Source organism: Merops nubicus, unplaced genomic scaffold (genome assembly GCF_000691845.1).
Source record: "Merops nubicus isolate BGI_N331 unplaced genomic scaffold, ASM69184v1 scaffold18807, whole genome shotgun sequence".
Taxonomy (NCBI): domain Eukaryota; kingdom Metazoa; phylum Chordata; class Aves; order Coraciiformes; family Meropidae; genus Merops; species Merops nubicus.
The window spans coordinates 1-18,576 of NW_008619793.1; the positions used below are offsets into that span (position 1 = coordinate 1).

Consider the following 18,576-nt stretch of genomic DNA (forward strand, 5'->3'; position numbering starts at 1 on the left):
GAGCCCGGGGAGCGGGGTGCTAGGGTGCCCCCGGGCTTTCGGTTCCTGCTGCGTTAAACGGGGGCTCGTTCCCGTGGAGATAAAACTGTTCAGTTACTTCAGATATCTGAGCTTGAAAGAGCTGTGCAGTCGTTATTTCCGCACAGGGAACTAATCCCACGGAAGGCATCCGATACAGAGTTACATCTATATTGCGTGTTTTGTTCTAATTTTGGTGACTTTGATATCCCTTTGCAGGGGTGCTGGCCAAGAAGTAGGAAGGTCATGCATTATTCTGGAGTTTAAAGGAAGAAAAATAATGGTAACTATTGCATGAATGTATTTATACACCCTCTCGTTACAGGACTTAAGATCTCCAAAAGGTGCTGCTGGTTAAATTCAGCCACTGCAGTCGACTGCTGAGGTAGAAGCAGCAGGGTTTGTAGCACTCTGGAACAGTATCACATATAAAATAGCAGGCGTTCCTGTGAAATAAATCCATATCCCCAGACAGAACGCGGGTGTCTGAAGTGTGGGTTCTAAAATTCACACGTAGCAGTTTCAGTGGAAGCTCAGGCTAGTGTCTGCCAGCTGTTATGTCTAAGCTATGGGTATGTACAACCCCACGGACATCCTCTTTTCCAGCTGTCTTCTCAGGTGGTGGCTGAAATAACTTACATCCACTGGCTCTGTCTGTGCAGGTGTTGTTGAAGTGTGAATGAAAGCTTGCAGAGGTACCAGGTTATAAACAAAGACTGGGAGCTTTTGAAGTGTGCTCAGTTTCCCAGTGGAGATAAGTAATTTAGGCCCAAGATGTGAAATCCAGTGCTAAAAGCAGTTTTTAAGGAAAAAATACTTTTTCCATGATGCTAAAAGTTACCAGTTGCTAGTAACTATATTTTAGACCAAAGTGGGAAAGGTTTTTTTATGTTCTATTAGACGCTTGAACTTTTCTTTCATTTTTTTCAGCTTGACTGTGGAATCCATCCTGGACTGGAAGGAATGGATGCGCTTCCTTACATTGATTTGATAGATCCTGCTGAGATTGATCTCCTCCTCATTAGTCAGTGAGTTGCACCTAAAAGAAGAATTGTGCTGAAGCCATGGTCTGAACTGTGTTCACTTGCAGGTTATTAAGAGAAACTGGAAACGAGTGTTATGTAGATGGTAATGGCATGGCAAAATTTTAGTTGACAACTTTTTTTTAAATTAAGGATGTTGAGTCACTTTTGACATTACTGCTCTCCTCTGAGCTCTCTGGGATGTCTGACAGTTTTGTAACTTGCCCTGCTTTGACACCATTGAGACAGCTTCTAGAGTGAATTTTGTACATCAAGACTGCTGAAAAGTATTGGCTGAGGCTTTTGCTCTGTTTGCTTTGAAGAAAAAAGGTTCTTGTAGACTTATATAAGATTTGAATGTGGTTTAAATCTAGTGCCAGAGAGAACAGGAGAGCCGTTGCTAAGTGATATAATCAGTTTTAACCAGGTCTCTATAAAACCTTCAGTTTTCATGGTATTTGCTTGTTCTGCCTGTATTTCAAAAGCAGTTCCTTAAGACAGGTCAAACCAGAAGTGTGGCCGAGTAATTTTATTTTAGTAACTCATGTTTTAATCCACAGTGTCTGACCTGCACTTAGGAAGGACCACTTTTGTTAGCCTGCTTGTATCTTTGATATTTACCAAGTTCCTGATTCCTGTTATTTTTCTCCCTCTATGCAAATTAGAAAAAAAAAAAAAAAGTTGATTCTGAAATTATATGGGTAAAACCTTTGCAATTAATGGAGAATTTCCTGTACTACTCTTACCTTTTCTTGGTTGCATTTCTAGTCACTAGTGCACAGAGTGTGGGATAGTGTAGTTAACAATGAGGCTGAAAATTCTCTTTCTGGACTTCAGTGATGCTATGGTAATCCACTGAAGTAGTGAATTGTATGAGTTATATTAGTGCTGTATAATGTATTAATTGGGTTTTTGTGTCTATTTTAAGTTTCCATTTAGATCACTGTGGGGCTTTACCATGGTTTTTGCAGAAAACAAGTTTTAAAGGAAGGACATTTATGACTCATGCCACAAAGGCTATTTACAGATGGCTTCTTTCAGACTATGTCAAAGTCAGGTAAGCTGACCTGTGAGTTGTCTCTTCAACTCCTGAATTATTTCACCTGTATATCCAATAGGAGACTCAAGATGAAGCCACCAAAGGTGGCTGGATGAAGCTGGATGTTACCACATGTAGCAATATTATGACCAGGTTAGAAGTAATGAACCATCTTACTGCCTCATGAATATTGTGTCTCTCAAATAATTTCCTATCAATAAAAAAAAAATAGCCCCTTCTTTACTCATTCTTTTAATTTGCGTTATTTGGACTTTCAGTAGTATCTCTTTTTTCCCCCCATTTTCACTCTTTCGTTCTCATGCTTTTTAATGGCCATTTTCAATTAAGCTCCACAGAAATAGTGAATTTTAAGCTCCTAAAGATAAAAATGACTCTTCAGGAGTAGGTCAGATTAAATGTTAAATACACTAAGAGTGCTCTGTCTCTTTATTTTTTTTTCCCTTTTCTTTTTTTCCCTCTTCTCTTACACGCCTAGACACGTCTTTTCTGTGTGAATGCAGTTGTCCCCAACACATCTCAGCTCAGCAGGTGCTTGCTTGGGTCAGGACCCTGATGGCCAGCCCTGGTCACTTGCCTGCTCTGGGCCACTGGGAGAAGTGGGGGGGGTTCCACCTGGTTTGTGGGGAGTGTTACAAGCTAAGTGGCAGATCTCTGCCCACCGCTGGGAATCTGCTTTGTACGCTGGGAATGTACTTGAGACAAACACAGAGCAGGTCCTGGACTGCAAAGGCAGTTCTGGTGTGGCCCTTCAAAAGCAAGGTGCTGTAACTCTGCTGCTGAGGTGGGTACGTGAGGTACGTGGTGCTCCGCACGGAGCCGATCCCTAGTGTGGGAGACGTAACCTTGCCGGGTGGGAGTTCCACTGTCAGTGGGGGAGAATCCAGGAAGTGGTTTTTCCTGCTGTTTTCCAATCTGAGCTGGTAAGATGAGCTGATATTTAGCCATTTCACTTACATCCAGTAATATATCAGCGGATGACATGCTGTATACAGAAACAGACCTTGAAGAAAGCATGGACAAGATCGAGACCATCAACTTCCATGAAGTGAAAGAGGTGGCAGGAATCAAATTCTGGTGTTACCACGCAGGCCATGTTCTGGGAGCAGCCATGTTTATGATTGAAATAGCTGGTGTGAAGGTATTTTCTTTTTTTATAAAGTTGAAATCGAGCCTGAATTCTAATGCAGTCATTAATTGTTTATTGTCTGTTAAGCACCACCGCTGTGGCTGTAGCTGTCAGACAGACTTGGACTCAAGTCAGGGTTGGAGGCCTTGACTTAGAGCATGTGTTTTCTCATTGGTGAGAACTAGCAAGTGATGTGTGTCTTGAACCTGGTGGGGTGTTTGGATGTCATGGGAGGGGGTTTTGACTCAGACTTGGAACCAGTAGACTTGTAGTTTTCCTTGCTAGTCTGCTTATAGGTGGCCGATGGTTGAGGCAGTCTTATGGAATCTGCATTTTAGGAAAAACTATGAGCAGATGTTTGGTTTTGTAGTTCTAACTTATCATGTCTGCCTGTCCTGAGTGCTTTAAAGTCATTTGTCAAGTATGCAAGTTATATTGTTCTCAAAACACTCTTATGTTAAAGTGCCTGAAGAAATAGGTTTGCTATTAATTTTAGGCAGAGGAAGATCAAGTGAGTCATATAATCACAGGCAGCACTATGTCAAAAGCAGATATTTGAAATTAATTTCATGAATTGAAGTTCAGTAGGATAATCACTGCCTGAGAAAAGTTTCATACAACCCTGAAGAGGTGAGAGAGGTGGAAGGCCCGAGGCTTGCTTTCTAGTAGGCCTTCGTTCGTCATTTATAATGATTGAGATTTTTAAAAGTTTAAAAAAAGTATAGAAATAAGACTGAATTTGCAACGACTACAATAAAATATAGATACCTTACTGCTGTTTTTTGTGTCCCGATTAAGGCATAATAGAAAAGGAGATTCCCCTCTGTCCTGGGTTTGGCTTGGACAGAGTTACTTTCTTCCTAGTAGCTGATACAGTGCTGTGTCTTGGATTTAGTGAGAGATAATGTTGACAGCACACTGATGGTTCAGCAGTTGCTAAGTAGTGCTTATCCTGGGGAAGGACTTGGCAGGTTCCCACAGTCTACCAGCCAGCAGGTTCACAAAAGCTGGGAGGGAGCGTGGCTAGGACAGCAGACCCGAGCTAGCCAAAGGGCTTGCACACCATGGAGCACCACGCTCAGTGTATAAGGAGGGAGGGGGGAGGGGGCAGCTGTGTGGTGCTTGGCTGCCAGCTGGGGTTAAACCACCACACCCCTTTACTGCGCATGATTCAAACGGATTGCATTTTAATATCCATTATTTTCTTTAATTCTGTGTGAAGCAGATGAGGAATATGATAGTAGGTTGCCTGTAGACCAATTATCTGCTGTTGCTGACAATATCTTTTGTTGTTATTCCCATTTTTGTCAGTGGAATGATTTTTAAAGTAAAAAATGTTCTGTTTTGAAGCCATTGTTTTGGGCAGAGAGAGCTGCATTGCACCCTGCAGTTAATCCATTAAAAATTACTAACAGTTACAAATTACTTCTTGGTGTAGTGAGGAACATTCTGAGGAACAGAATTCATTCTGTTTGGAGAATTTCCTAGATTACAGGGGTTTTTTAGTATCAGAAAATATCAGAAGAACGAAGAGTCTTTTGTTAAAGTTCAAGTGACCCTTTTATCATAAATTCCTTAAAACCACATTTGCTTAAGAAGTACCATTCTTATATAGCAGCTTTTAAAAGACTGTCAACTTGGCAGAACCTGTAACCAGAATAACTGCTTCTCTTTATCTCCAACAGCTTTTATATACAGGTGATTTCTCAAGACAGGAAGACAGACATCTGATGGCAGCTGAGATTCCCAATATTAAACCTGATATTCTTATAATTGTAAGCTTTACAAAACTATTTGTTCATATTAGTAATTAAATATGTATAGGGGTATTACTTAAAGCTAAAATGGAATGAGACTGTAGATTTAATGGTAGTATATGATTTGTATTAAATATCCAAACACTTGGGTGTTCAGAACATTCCCATATTTCTTTTCATTATATTAAAAAGACTGATTTTCATTTTATAATTCTTCTGGTGAAGTTCCTTAAGCTTCTAGACAAACCTTTTCACGATGGGAGATTTATTAGGTTTTGACTGGTGCTTGTTAGATGTATTGTACAACCCCCAACTTAGCCAGGTATCTTTCTTTAGTAGATCCTAATCTACTCCCAGCTATGTTGAGAATTTATCATGGGTGGAGGTCCCCTGAGTGTATTCCATAGTTTTGTTTTGTTTTGTTTTCTGAGGAAAATAGTTTTATTCTGAATCTGTGTATTGAAAATCAGTAGCTCTGTTACCCTCCCTCCCCCAACAAAGGGGAAGAGAAAGGGAATAAAAGAGAGAGAGACTTATCAATTAGAAAAGGAAACCACCTTTACTACTACTAATGGTAATAAAAATCATAAAATGGAATATCAAAGTAGTGGCAGCATTTCCAGTTAGGAAAATAAGTATGTTAAATTTGAAACCTCTTAAAAGAAGCATCAAAATTAATAGTTCTAACTATTGGGGTTTTTTGCTAACGATCTCTTTCCAGATTGCTGGGAAAGGTTTGGGAGAGGGGAAGTTTTGTTTCTTTGTCTTGGGGGAGTGGATAATGGGAATTTGGGCACAATTTAGATTTTTTTGGCTTCACCTCACCCCTCTTTCTCCCCTCCCCACCATATTAACACCAGTATGTTTTTCTGCATTTTCTTATTGGATTCAGAGGAGAAGATCAAGAGTTAATGTCTGTGTCAGTACTTTTAATGTTCAGTTTCTCGCTGTGTAGGAGTCCACGTATGGAACCCATATCCATGAAAAAAGGGAAGAGCGAGAGGCAAGGTTCTGTAACACTGTTCATGACATTGTCAACAGAGGAGGCAGAGGTCTCATACCTGTGTTTGCCCTGGGCCGAGCTCAAGAGCTACTTTTAATTTTAGGTATGTACTTTCCCAGCTCCTTTTAATAACAGACACATGAGGTTAAATGAGAATATTTTCATATGCAGTCTTGCAGGTATAACGATTTTTTTAAACAACTCTTCAGCGTGCTAATTACCTGAGAATATTGAACACGTTTGTTCAAATGCAAAACCAATAAACCAACCAAGGCAACCAGCCTCTGTGTGAGGTAGGACTTACACCTAGAATGGGAAGGGTAATCTCTGCTTGACTTTTGAGTCTTGTTGAACCAGGATTTCAGCAAATAGGGACTATTATTACAGATTGAAAAGTGAGGAATCACAACAACAGCTGTTCTGTTTAAACTGTACTGCTAAAAAAGGTGTATTTTGTTCCAGAGTTTCACTATCTTTGCCCTTTAATTCAGAAACTTATATGAGGAAATCTTTATAGTAACAGACACTTCTAGCATTTCTAAAGTCCTAACAATAATGAGAAAGCAAATTAGGCTTTTGTTAAAGAGGGGAAAAACGGGGAGGAGGGGAATTATACACCATCATAAGAAGCCATTTCTCATAAAATATATAGGTAGTTGTTACAAGGTACTTCAGATGAAACAGTTTAAAAATAAATTATTCCCAGACTTTTTTGCTTCCTCTTAGCATATTTCCTTTCTTCTATGTTAAATGTTTTTTTTTTTTTTCACTAGTCTTGTTGCTTATGCAAATGCTGGCAAGATCACAAGAGAACTATCTCAAAATTAAAATAGTGGTTTTAAGGGGTGTTGAATCTAAAGTGTTACCTAAAATACTTGAAATTCTTCTCACTTTTCATTTCAGTTTAGCTCAACATTAGAAACTAGTTTGTTTGCAAAATGTGTTAGTGGGCTATTCAAATGGTTATAAGAAATTTGGATCTGGGCATGGGGTAGTATTCGATTCTGTAGGATCATTTACTGCTTATCAATGACTGTTGGTTTTTTTTATTTTATAGAAGAGGTAAAAACAGGACATTTTAAATATTACTTAGCCATTAGTTTGTAATTTGGCCTGTCCTTGCTGTGTGTAGATATTAAAGTGAGTTTCTAAAAGATAAGCTTGCAAATACATCTGGTAAAGCTAGACATGTAGTTGGGTGCTTCATTAGGCAGAAAATGCAATTGCATCTCCCATGCCTACACAACTGAGCCTGCAGACTTCTGTGTTTTTTTCTTCTTTCCATAAGTGTGTGACAAAAAATTACTACGTTATGGTATAGAAAATTGTGATGATGGGCACAGTCTTTTAATGTCACTCTTGAGTCCTGCTATTGGCTATCTTTTATTGGCTGTTTCCACCTTACACTTGAGGTTATTGACATAGTTGTGGCAGGGAGCCTCTCTGACATGTTCTGAAATCCTTTTTCACAAATAAAAGTTATTAGGTTAAAGCCATATTTTAAATATACAAATACAACAAAAAGAGCGTATCTCTGTTTTTGGATGATTGTTCTTCACTTATGCAATTTAAATATGTGTACATTTTTAGTTAGTGATTGATTGCTTTTTCTTCTTTAGTAGAACAGGTGAGAAGGAAAAAGTCTGTGATTGTAATTTTCTGTAACAGAAATGAAAAAAAAAACACTTTAGATGTGCTTTATAAGAATTACTAACATTTCTGAGGAGCGTGCGTTTTGGAGACAATGCTGTGGGTGGGGTTGTGTGGTTTTTTGGTTGGTGGGGTTTTTTTGTGGTTGTTGTTCTTTTAAATGCTTTTTGTTGTTGTTTTTTAGATGAATACTGGCAGAATCATCCTGAACTCCATGACATCCCTATCTACTATGCCTCTTCTTTGGCAAAGAAGTGTATGGCAGTTTATCAGACGTACGTCAATGCCATGAATGACAAAATCCGCAAGCAGATTAACATCAACAATCCATTTGTTTTCAAGCATATTAGTAATCTGAAGGTAAGCTTGAGCTAAGGTTGTCTTACAAAGGAGGAAGGGTGACAGAAGAGTTCATATTTGCTGTATAGTTTGCAAGTTTATTGGCCTGATAGATGGATTAGGCACAGGTTTTTATCTGAGTTACCTGCTATCCCAGTGTTTGCAGGGCTGGTTGAGGGGAGCTTACAACCCAGCTCTTCTTCCACTATAGATGCCTGTACTTACAGCTTGCTCCTTATGGGCATCAGTAGGAATTTTCCTGCAAAGGGCAAGTTTGGTGAGGCCGGGATGTAGTCTGTGAACACAGAGCTCTACTTGTGCTGTGTTCAAGGCTGCAGCCAGGCTGCCCGTCGTCTGAGCGAGCTGCAGTAACTGGTATTCTTGCTGTTTGCCCATATAGAGTATGGATCATTTTGATGATATTGGCCCAAGTGTTGTGATGGCTTCCCCAGGTATGATGCAGAGTGGCTTGTCCAGAGAGCTGTTTGAGAGCTGGTGCACGGATAAGAGGAACGGAGTAATTATAGCAGGGTACTGCGTTGAGGGAACGCTTGCCAAGGTGAGTTGCTTAATATAAAGGAGTATTCATACTGTGCTCAAAAAGAATTGGCCAATAGCAGGTGTTTTTGTTTGGATGTACTTGAGAAGGTTATTGCTAGGTATGCATAATTAGGAAATCAAAACTAACAGCTTTTGGCTAATACTAATGAAAAGTACAGAAAATTTGCATATGGCCATTTCCAGTGGCCATACTTACATACATACTATATACAGAATAATCTTTTCTGGGAGCAGTTATCTTGGCCAGAGAAAGAATAGTTGATACTTTCCTCCATCTTTAGCCCCCTCCACCACTTAACTTCTTGGGAGGGGAGCCCTGACCCTAATTATAGAGGTGTTGATGTTAAATCTGGAACTACTTATGTGTCAGAGGTCAGACTGCCTTGCACATGTGCCACTGTCCAGTTGTAGAGTATGAAATACTTCCAAGTTCCATCTGATAAGGGCAACCAGAGCATCTAGTTTTGCCTTTAGGGATAGAAGTCACACACCTGTTATAATTTCAATGCAAATTTGAGAGAGATGTATCTGGAAGAGGAGTGAACTCCCAGATCTGCTGATCATGCAAAAGATGAAATGCTGTGTGCTGTGCATGATTTTTTCATTTGTGAATGTGTGTTTTGTGATCTTTAAGAGATTTTTTTTCAGTTCTTCACATTTAGCCTGGGTGCTGGTATTATTTAATTGATTTTTAAAATGTAAAGCATTAGTTATATAGTGTCTGTAGGAGGCTTTACATTTTTTATTTAAAGTGCTCTTTTTTTTTCTAGCACATCATGTCTGAACCTGAAGAGATCACAACTATGTCAGGGCAAAAGCTCCCACTGAAGATGTCTGTGGATTACATTTCTTTCTCTGCTCACACAGATTATCAACAAACCAGTGAATTTATCCGGGCCCTGAAACCTCCACACGTGGTTAGTATGTACACACGCTGCCCGTTTCCCCAGAGGGATTCAGCAAACCAGGTCTCAAGCCTTGAGTGAACATCAAGGCAGGTACTGGTGTCCAGCACTAACCAGCATCTCTGTGCTTTGAGTAGTAGAAGGTGGAGATTTTAACCATTTTTCATCACGTTACCTTAGCAAAGTAAAGATTAACTTGCTCTTGACCATCTGTGTGTGGGGTATCTGGGGATGACTTTCAAGAAAGTGATATGGCTGTAACCTGTTTCAGCAGTGATTTGCCCAAGTAAGATACGGTATGGGATGACAGAGTTGGGGACACTGGTATTGGAATAATTTACTGGAATTTCCCCCCAAAAAACCAAGGAAACATTGATTAAAGGCTTGTAGCAGGGAGCAGAAGACAAAGGCAGCACTTGTGGGGGAAAGCATGAGCCAATCGCAGGGAACAGGAGGTGTGAAGGACAAGGACATGAAAATGGGGGCAAGGATCTGAGACTTACTGAGACTGGAGGAGAATCAGTGTGCAAGCACAGACAAACAAAACCATAGCAGAAGAAGAGAGGATTTAACTTGGCAAAGAAAATTGTGAACTGTGAAGAATCCTCTCTGAATTCCAATTTTATTATGTTTATATTTATCTACAGGCAGACACAAAAATGTAAAGCTAACTAACTTCTGTTATTGAACTTAAATTAATACTTCCATGTAACAGAACATTGCGTTTTGCGTATGAAACGTTAAATGGGATTCTGTTCATGGGCATGTATTTTTCTACTAATTGTCAAGGTGGTGAAACCTAGACCTCTGAATAATGCACAGAATTCAGAGATACACAGAAAACTATGTAGTAGAATTGAGCTAATACTGTGTGTGTTGTGGCCTCATGGAATTATATTTTGATGAAGATGAGGTAAAAGATGGCAGTTTTCTTGGATAATTTATTTATTAAACATGCCTAGCTGGACAAGTAACTGCTGCTGAAAGGAAACCTGTCTTTCCTGTAGATTTTAGTTCATGGTGAGCAGAACGAGATGGCCCGACTGAAGGCGGCGTTGATACGGGAGTATGAGGATAACGATGAAGTCCATATAGAAGTCCATAACCCTCGGAATACTGAAGCTGTGACATTAAACTTCAGAGGAGAAAAACTTGCCAAGGTATGAAATCAGTATTTCCTAATCTGTACAACAGTACTTTCTTCTGGGATAAAAACTACACATTTTTTTCCAAGCCCCTATTTTTAATTGGTTTTGGTTTTTCTGTTTTCCAAGGGCTTGAAGTATGTGAATGTTTTGAGCTTAGTGTTGTGTTTGGGGATTGATTTGGGTTTATTTTGCTGAGTTTTTTTGGCTCCTCACTCTTCCAGCCTTTTCTTATGTTACATCTCAGAATGTTTGTTGGTTAACCTGACCTTCTGTTTTCAGAGTTAACTTTATATTATGTTTGATTTTTATTGAGAAAAATAGATTTTATCTCCATACTTAACTTTAAGCTATGAATATGTCAGATTGCCTTGTTGAACTATGTGTGTTTTTTTTTTTTTTTCAGGTGATGGGATCTTTAGCAGATAAAAAACCAGAGCAAGGACAGAGAATTTCTGGAATCCTAGTGAAAAGAAACTTCAACTATCACATCCTTTCTCCATGTGACCTCTCCAGTAAGTAAAGATATCAATATACTCAGAGTAGGCAATTGAAACTTACTGTATCCTTCTTTTGTCATTAAAACACATACAATATTTACTTTTTTCCTGTATTTTTTTGTTTGATAACAAATAATTTGGTTTATTATGGTTTAGTTCTGCCTAAAGTTCTGAGCGGTTGTCGTGAGAAGAAAGGCTTTAAATTCATTGTCTGCTGAAGTTTAAATCTTTTCTTTCTATAAAGGAAAAGAAACAAAATTTCATTTCCCTTCTGGTTACTTAAAAGTTCCTCTGTGTGGATATACAAAAAATGTATCAGTGAGAACAGAAAAGCACTGTGATCAATTGCCCTGCCAGTTTCTAAAATATCATTAGTTTTTAGTGTAAAAAGCTACAGCAGTGAAAATATTTGTGTATTATTCCTGTGTTATTTATTATGATAGACATTGTTCTATTCTCAAAATAGAAGAATAATTAAATGTAAGGTTAGAAGAGTTTGGGGGAAAGCAATGCTGCTGCCCTAGTTCATTGTTTGGCTCTAATGGGTATGCTAAAACTAACAAGCTCATGCTGGTTTCTTAACTTCAAATACATTATTTATCTTTCAGTAAATGCTTCAACCTGCCCTTTAAAACTTGTCCTTTTCAGCCCTCTGTCTTAAATGTATCAATGGCATTATTTAGCTGTAGTGGCAATTTTAATTTTTAAGAAGTGAATTCAAAGGGATAGTTTTTAATACATACTTTTAAAACTTCTTTCAGATTATACGGACTTGGCGATGAGCACTGTAACACAGACACAAGCCATTCCATATACAGGCCCTTTTAATCTGCTTTATTATCAGCTACAAAAACTTACTGGTACGTATTTGGCAATTGCCTAAAAACAAAAGCTGTATCCTCCTTTGTGACAGACAGCCTCTTCTGTCTCCCCAGGAGGCAAGAATCTAACCTTGTGGCCTTTTTCTGACTCAGAAGCTGTTTAAATCTGCCACCAATGTGGTCCCTGGTGTCTCTGCCCAGCTTCCTTAAAGGTTAGGGGCAAATTCTGTCCTAGTTGATTAAAGGTGCGCAGAGTTCTCAGGATCTCTTCCCAGATTTAAAGCTCAGAATGATTTTTCTTTTCCAATGTCAGAAACTAATCGATATCACCAGTGAAGACAACACCTGTATTCAGTTGATGTGCAGGTGCCATAACCTGTGTGCTACATGGCACACAAATGCTTTTGTTTTAAGTTCTGTGCTTATGCAAGAAGTGGGTTACCCTTTAAGAGTATAGGAGGAGCTGGTTAATTTAGCAAATGAACCACTAGATTTCTTTTCCTTTTTTGCTAGTGTGCTCATATCCGTGTACAAAGCCAGTCAAATACGATAATTCAACATGAGTAAAATGGCCAATATTATATACTAAAAAACTCACAACAGTCCAAAACAAACAAAATGATATCGCCATACAGGGGATGTGAGTATGTGGTTCCATTTTGTGGACTTCTCTGAGCAGCTGTGATAATATCAGACAACTCCTCTTGACTCTTAAAATGGCCTGTTTTCTTATGCAGGTGATATTGGTCTTGCTTTCAGTATGATTTTATTCTTGCTAACCATTTGTTTTAACTTCTTAGGTGATGTAGAAGAAATAGAAATTCAACAAAAACCAGCCCTGAAGGTTTTCAAAAATATTACTGTGATTCAGGAGCCAGGCATGGTAGTCCTTGAGGTGGGCATTGGTGAGGGAGAAAGAAAGAAGTATTTTGTTCTATGGTTTCTGCAAAATGGTATCATATAGATGCCACACAGCATTAAATGTTTTAACTAGCTTTCTGTTAGATGGCAAGAAGAATGAAAGCTAGAACAAAGTTCTCTTTGAGCTGTGGTCCTGTGTTGATGTGTGTTGGTTTATGTAGCCACTGCTGTGACTCTGGAGTGTAATGGCAGCTCTGATGCCCTTTTTTTTATTTGACATACAGTAATCAGAAATAATGTCACGTGATCTTCCCTCTACCCCCCCAAGAGTTGCAGTAATGAATAATTATTTCATATATGTGTTTTGAACAGCTTGATTTTTTTCATGGGAAGTTACTGGAATATACCAAGTAGTTAATAATTGGATGTGAAATGTATGACAGTCATTTGAAACTAGAACTCGGAGAAAAGCAAAGAGGAGAATGCAAAGAATGTTACATTGGGTTTATGTTGCATTGTTTGCTCAGCCCAAGTAATGGGCTTGAATTATTAATTTGTTTTTTCATTATTATTCTTCCAGTGGGTGGCAAATCCTGCTAATGATATGTATGCAGACACCGTGACAACAGTGATACTGGAAGTTCAGTCAAATCCCAAAATACAGAAAGGTAGTAAGTTTAGTGTATGCTTATTTAACTAAGGCATTTGTTCTTTTTTTTAATCAAGCCTAGAGGGATATAAAGCCTTGAAATAGATTGCAACCCTCTTATTTTATTTCCTCTCCTTATCAAACTTTTTAGGGAGTAAGATTTGCTACTTGAAAACAGAATTATAACTTGGTCTTCATTATTTGTAACACATTCATTTGCTGGATGTTGCTGCTCAAGAATTACAGCAATTTTGTTTGGATTAGTAGTGATGATAATTTCTATTTTTTCACTGTTCTGCTTTTGAACATGTATGTCACTATGCTAAGAGTCCAGAGCAAGTGTTGAATATTTGGTTGGCCATTGAGGATAAGTGTTGACAGCTTGGCAACACAGTAAGACAGTTAATTTAATGATAATCCATTTAGCAAAATAAAATAAGGATTTTTTTTAAAAGTTATTTTCTAGGGCTTTAAGTCACTTTTTTTGGCATTACCTGCATCATTACTTGGAATATACAGTATTATCTTACTTACAAAGATCTGATTAAATTCTGCCTTTGTGCACCCTTGCTCGCTCAGTGAAGGAAGTGGCAGTTGGGTCCATCTTGGAGCATTGCCTATCTCTAGGTTGGATGTGCTTAGGCAAGCAGAACTCAAAATTCTATTCTTTGGGTATTGCATAAAACCAAATGTTACTACTTTTATTGGTGTGGGTTTTGTTTTGTTGTTTCATTGTTTTGTTTTGTTTTGTTTTTTTTGCAAAAGGGCAATATGAATAGAGATCTTACTAAATTGATCCCTAGATCAAACTTAAGAAGTCATGGGTTATGTCTGTTGTGCCCGGCAGGTGTGTTCTTTGACCCTAAAACGGGGGACCAGTGGCACATGTGACCTAAGTGCCCATTTTTAATTTGTGGGGGAACTAGAGTATTGGGGAGGAGGAGGTCAGAAGGTCCTTCTGACATGAATCCAGGACACATCTGAGATGCACTGTTAAACCTAGAAGCCTTCAAATGAGCCTCAGATCCTGTGCCATATCCTGTACATGTCACCCTTTCATGGAAGCTGACTTCCCTGTCAATTCATTCTGTCATCATTCCTTTTATATAAAATAGCAATCAGTGTTCCTCAGGTGCTTAGTCCCATACCTGACTCAACAAATTTGTTAAAAATCCTTTCTCCTGTGTTTATAAATTCACATAGCAGTTCTTAATTTATCTGTGGAAAAGGTTCTTCAATCATGTTGATCTAAGCAAATTGAGCGTGTAATTTTCTGATCTCGATTGTGATTATATTCAATATATATCAGCCCTTCAAGCTACGCCTTCATATTCTTCATATTCTGCTCTAGTGAACCTATCCAAAAACAGAAGTGTTATTGGGTTGTAGTTTGACCTCTCCATCTCTCTTTATATGGCTGGATGGCTCTTTCGCTAAGTCTTTGCTTCCTTATTGTAATATAGATTTCCCATCCCACACTCAATTTATTTCTCTTTGTATTTTTTTATGTGCCTTTCAGCGTTATTTCTCATGTTTTTTCATGGTGATGATTCTATCAACTAATCTCAGGTGTGGCTTCTTGCAGGATTTTTTCTCCTTAGTAGGGGTAAAAACATTCCAGATAGTTCTGTGCATTTTAGAGTGTGTTCACAAGATCGCAAGCTACTGAATTAAAATACCATTTTTCTCTCCCAGCAAAAGTCAGTGAAAGTAAAATGACTTTTTCTTTTCAGCTGCAGTACAGAAAATTTCAAAAAAAGTAGATATGGATGTGTATAGGAAGAGAATGGAGATCATGCTTCAGTAAGTTGGCACATATTTTTCTGAAGGAAAATTATCACTATTAACCATGTAAATAGAATTTTATTCTATTTACTTTTTATCTATTTTATAATTATATTAGCAAAATATAGTTTAAATATACAGTTATTTAAAAATACTTTATATAATTTTATTTCAGTACAATTTGTGTGAAGGCCAGGAATTAAGTAAAGAAAAAGGTACAGTAAAAAGTTCTCAGCGTCATTAAAATTTTTAATACCAGACCTAGATATTTCTTCAAGAAGTAGATTTTTGAGTTGTCTCCCAAAATTATGCTATGAATGGTTATGAAAATACTTTTGTTGATCACGTCTCTATTAAAACTGACTCTGATGTATATTCTGTTGTTTACATAAAGATCTTGCCTCTTTTGAGGTCAAAGAAGTCCTTCCCTTTGTTTACATTAAGCTGCATTTTGATGAAATACTTCCTGTTACGTGACACCCGCTCTCATAAAAATTTAGATTGGTGTGATATCTGTGTGGGTTAAATAACAGTTGGTAAAAAGAGGCACACTGCTACCCTGAGGCTGATGGAAAGAAGAACCCCAGGTTGCAGTTTGGCCGCGCCTTTCAGCACAGGTGTTTGTTTTAGGGACATGTTTGGAGAAGACTGTGTGAGCTCAAAGGACGGGGCGGTGCTGTGCGTCACGGTGGATGGGAAGACAGCGAACCTCTCTCTGGACTCGCGGGTGGGTACGGCCAAGGTGTGCCCCGGGGAGCAGGGGGGAGCCTCCCGCCTGGTGGGCGGCCCTGCCCAGGACACCATGTACCCATTTGCCAGGGAAATGTTTTGGTATTTTTTATGGAAACGTCCTAAGCCTGCTCACTTCCCATTAGTTTCCCTCATGTTCTCATTGCTCGATCAGTACCCAGCCTTTCTGAGAGAAACACTGATCCAGCCTGCAAGCCGAGTTCACTGACTTTGTTACAGAAGTGCTTCCTGAGAGTTTTCTCCATTAAAAAATGCTAGCAGTCTTTTTGTAACAAATGCAGTAAATCTGGAAGAAAACTCTTTATTTTTCAGTAGCTTTCTACTTGTAGAAAAATGAATAAAGAAGGATGGTAGAGGAGAAACTGATTTAACCCACAGAGTGGCTTTTTTTAAACGGTCTTGAAGCATAGGCTCTGGTTTGAATAACTGAACAATCAGAGTAGGAATGATGGTGATGGGGGTTTTTTTTGGGTCACCTTGATTCTTTTGTAGCTAAATTGAAACCCCGAATTACCCCCAAAAAGAAATACTTTATCAGTTTATCAGCTAGGTTCAGAACTGGATGTCATGCCTGTCAGAAGGCTGCTTTAAGAAGCTGTCACACCTAGTTATTTGAACAATTTGGAACTGTAAACAATGGTTAAAACCAAGTCCTTTGTGTCCTTAAGCATATTAATGTATAGACTTTTTGTCATTATTAATAGTATTTTAAAAATATATTATGTATTGCCACTATTAGCAGAAATATATTCTACTGGAGTAGCTCGCAGGTGCTGTCCTTGAGGACTGCCTCAACAGTATCTTTGTAGTACTTGTTTCACTTACTGTGTTGGCAATGGCAAGTGTGTGCCACTGGCAACCGAATTTTGCAAGGAAGATCTGCCTCCATTATGTGCATATGTATCTTCCTATACAACTTCAATAGTTCTAACTAAAATAAAATACTGTTTAGTATAGATCTGACTATATGGTGGGATGTGTGGATTTATTTTCTCCACTTTAACTCTTACGCAGTGCTCTTACAGGTAACGTGCTTTCAACAGCATTGTTAGATAGTATTAAAAGCATTGAATTCACAGACACAGTGAAATCTCCGAGGACTGAACCTTGTGCAGTTTTATTTGATTTTCAATTAAATGTAATCTACAGGACTTAATAAATTTTGCATAGTACTTTGGAAACAAGTTCTTAATCTAAGCATAAAACTCGAGATTAGGCTTCCTTTTAGTCAGCAGGACTCATGTGAGTCTTCTCCGAACTCCTCTACACGTTGGCAGACCGTTTAAAAACACACAGTGCCACTCTTGATAACTTTATTTTCAGTTTGCATGACTGCTTTTTTCCTTTGCCTCTTATGAGCATTATTTACATGCCAAAAAGTCATAAGAAGTGCTAGTTGTTCTAATATGCTTCTTTTTTTTTTCTAGACAGTTGACTGTGAGCCAGGAAGTGAAGATGACGAATCCCTTCGTGAAATGGTGGAACTGGCTGCACAGAGGCTTTATGATGCCCTCAGCCCAGTATGTTAACTTTTTTAGATAACTAGGACACAAAAAAAAAAAATCCTTTAAATGTTCAATTTATTTGGACTATTTTTTAAGAGTAAATAAAATGTTTTTCTTCACTAAATCAAATGTATCAATTTCTATGACTGTGAAACTGATGAGTTATTTCAAATAATGGTTGAGCCACCTTACAGCAACTATATTTGTGCATAATAATCACAATAAAATGAGGCCAAAGTATACCTATGTTCCTTCTTAGAGAAAGAAAAAATTGCTTACCAATCTAAGTGTAGAATTACAAAAATTAAATAGTTTTATATTTTTGAAGACTAGCAGTCTGTTGGACGATAAATTGGATGCTTGGGGTTTGCATATGCTCAGAATCAAGCTTGTATAGAATTTTGTTCCTGTCCAGGAGGCAATTAATTGCCTCTTTGTATCTGCTTGAAGTCAGATGGGCCTTGAACACCTTTAAAATGGAACCCATGTCTGCATTCTGGGGTTAACTGGAGTTTTAAAACCACAAAGGCATTGCCATTAACTGGGCTAGATGAACAAAACCAGCTTCAAGCAAAGTCATAAGCATTTTATTGCCTCTTAATAGTTTCAAGTGCAAATGGCTCCTGTTATTATTTCTGTGATTGGTACACAGGCTTGCTCCCACTGACATCCCCGTCACTTGGTGCTGGAGAAAAGGTCTTTGGGCAAAGCAAAAGGGGGTACTGGGCAGAAGGTAGAGAAGGATTTCATATAGAAATGTGATACTCCGAATCAGTTGCAGTTGTAAATCATGCTGGAAAATGTCTGCAGAAAGTGAGTTTTCTACAAAGTATCTTTTGTACACACACTCTCCCTACCCCTCACCTTTTCTCATTTGATTCAACTGGCACTTGATAATCCTTATAGCAGTATTGCTACAAGCAGAATTAGTGTATTATTATTATTAGAATTAGTGACAGGCTTCCTCCCCAAATTGTATGTTAGCTAGCTAAATGAGAGTATGAAGTCTTTTAAAACAAGATAATCGCCTTTTCTTAAAGAGGAAGGCTATCTTTAGAACAAGTAAGAATCCTTTCACTTTAAAAAGATGCTTTGTGTTTGTTTTGGAGTGTGCCTTCA

General features: G+C 38.3%; 1 protein-coding gene across 1 annotated transcript; it reads left to right on the forward strand.

Moving 5' to 3' along the window:
* Positions 1-178: 178 nt before the first annotated feature.
* CPSF3 (cleavage and polyadenylation specific factor 3, 73kDa) lies at positions 179-17,576 on the forward strand (the record flags this gene model as incomplete). Its single annotated transcript, XM_008943932.1, has 17 exons — positions 179-301; positions 949-1,046; positions 1,969-2,097; positions 3,061-3,238; positions 4,912-5,001; positions 5,939-6,089; positions 7,821-7,996; positions 8,376-8,534; positions 9,307-9,453; positions 10,449-10,601; positions 10,993-11,101; positions 11,848-11,946; positions 12,708-12,802; positions 13,349-13,436; positions 15,151-15,220; positions 15,833-15,929; positions 17,380-17,576. Coding segments are annotated over 17 exons (2,064 nt in total), but the record flags the coding sequence as incomplete, so codon positions are not given.
* Between the last annotated feature and the right edge of the window lie 1,000 nt (positions 17,577-18,576).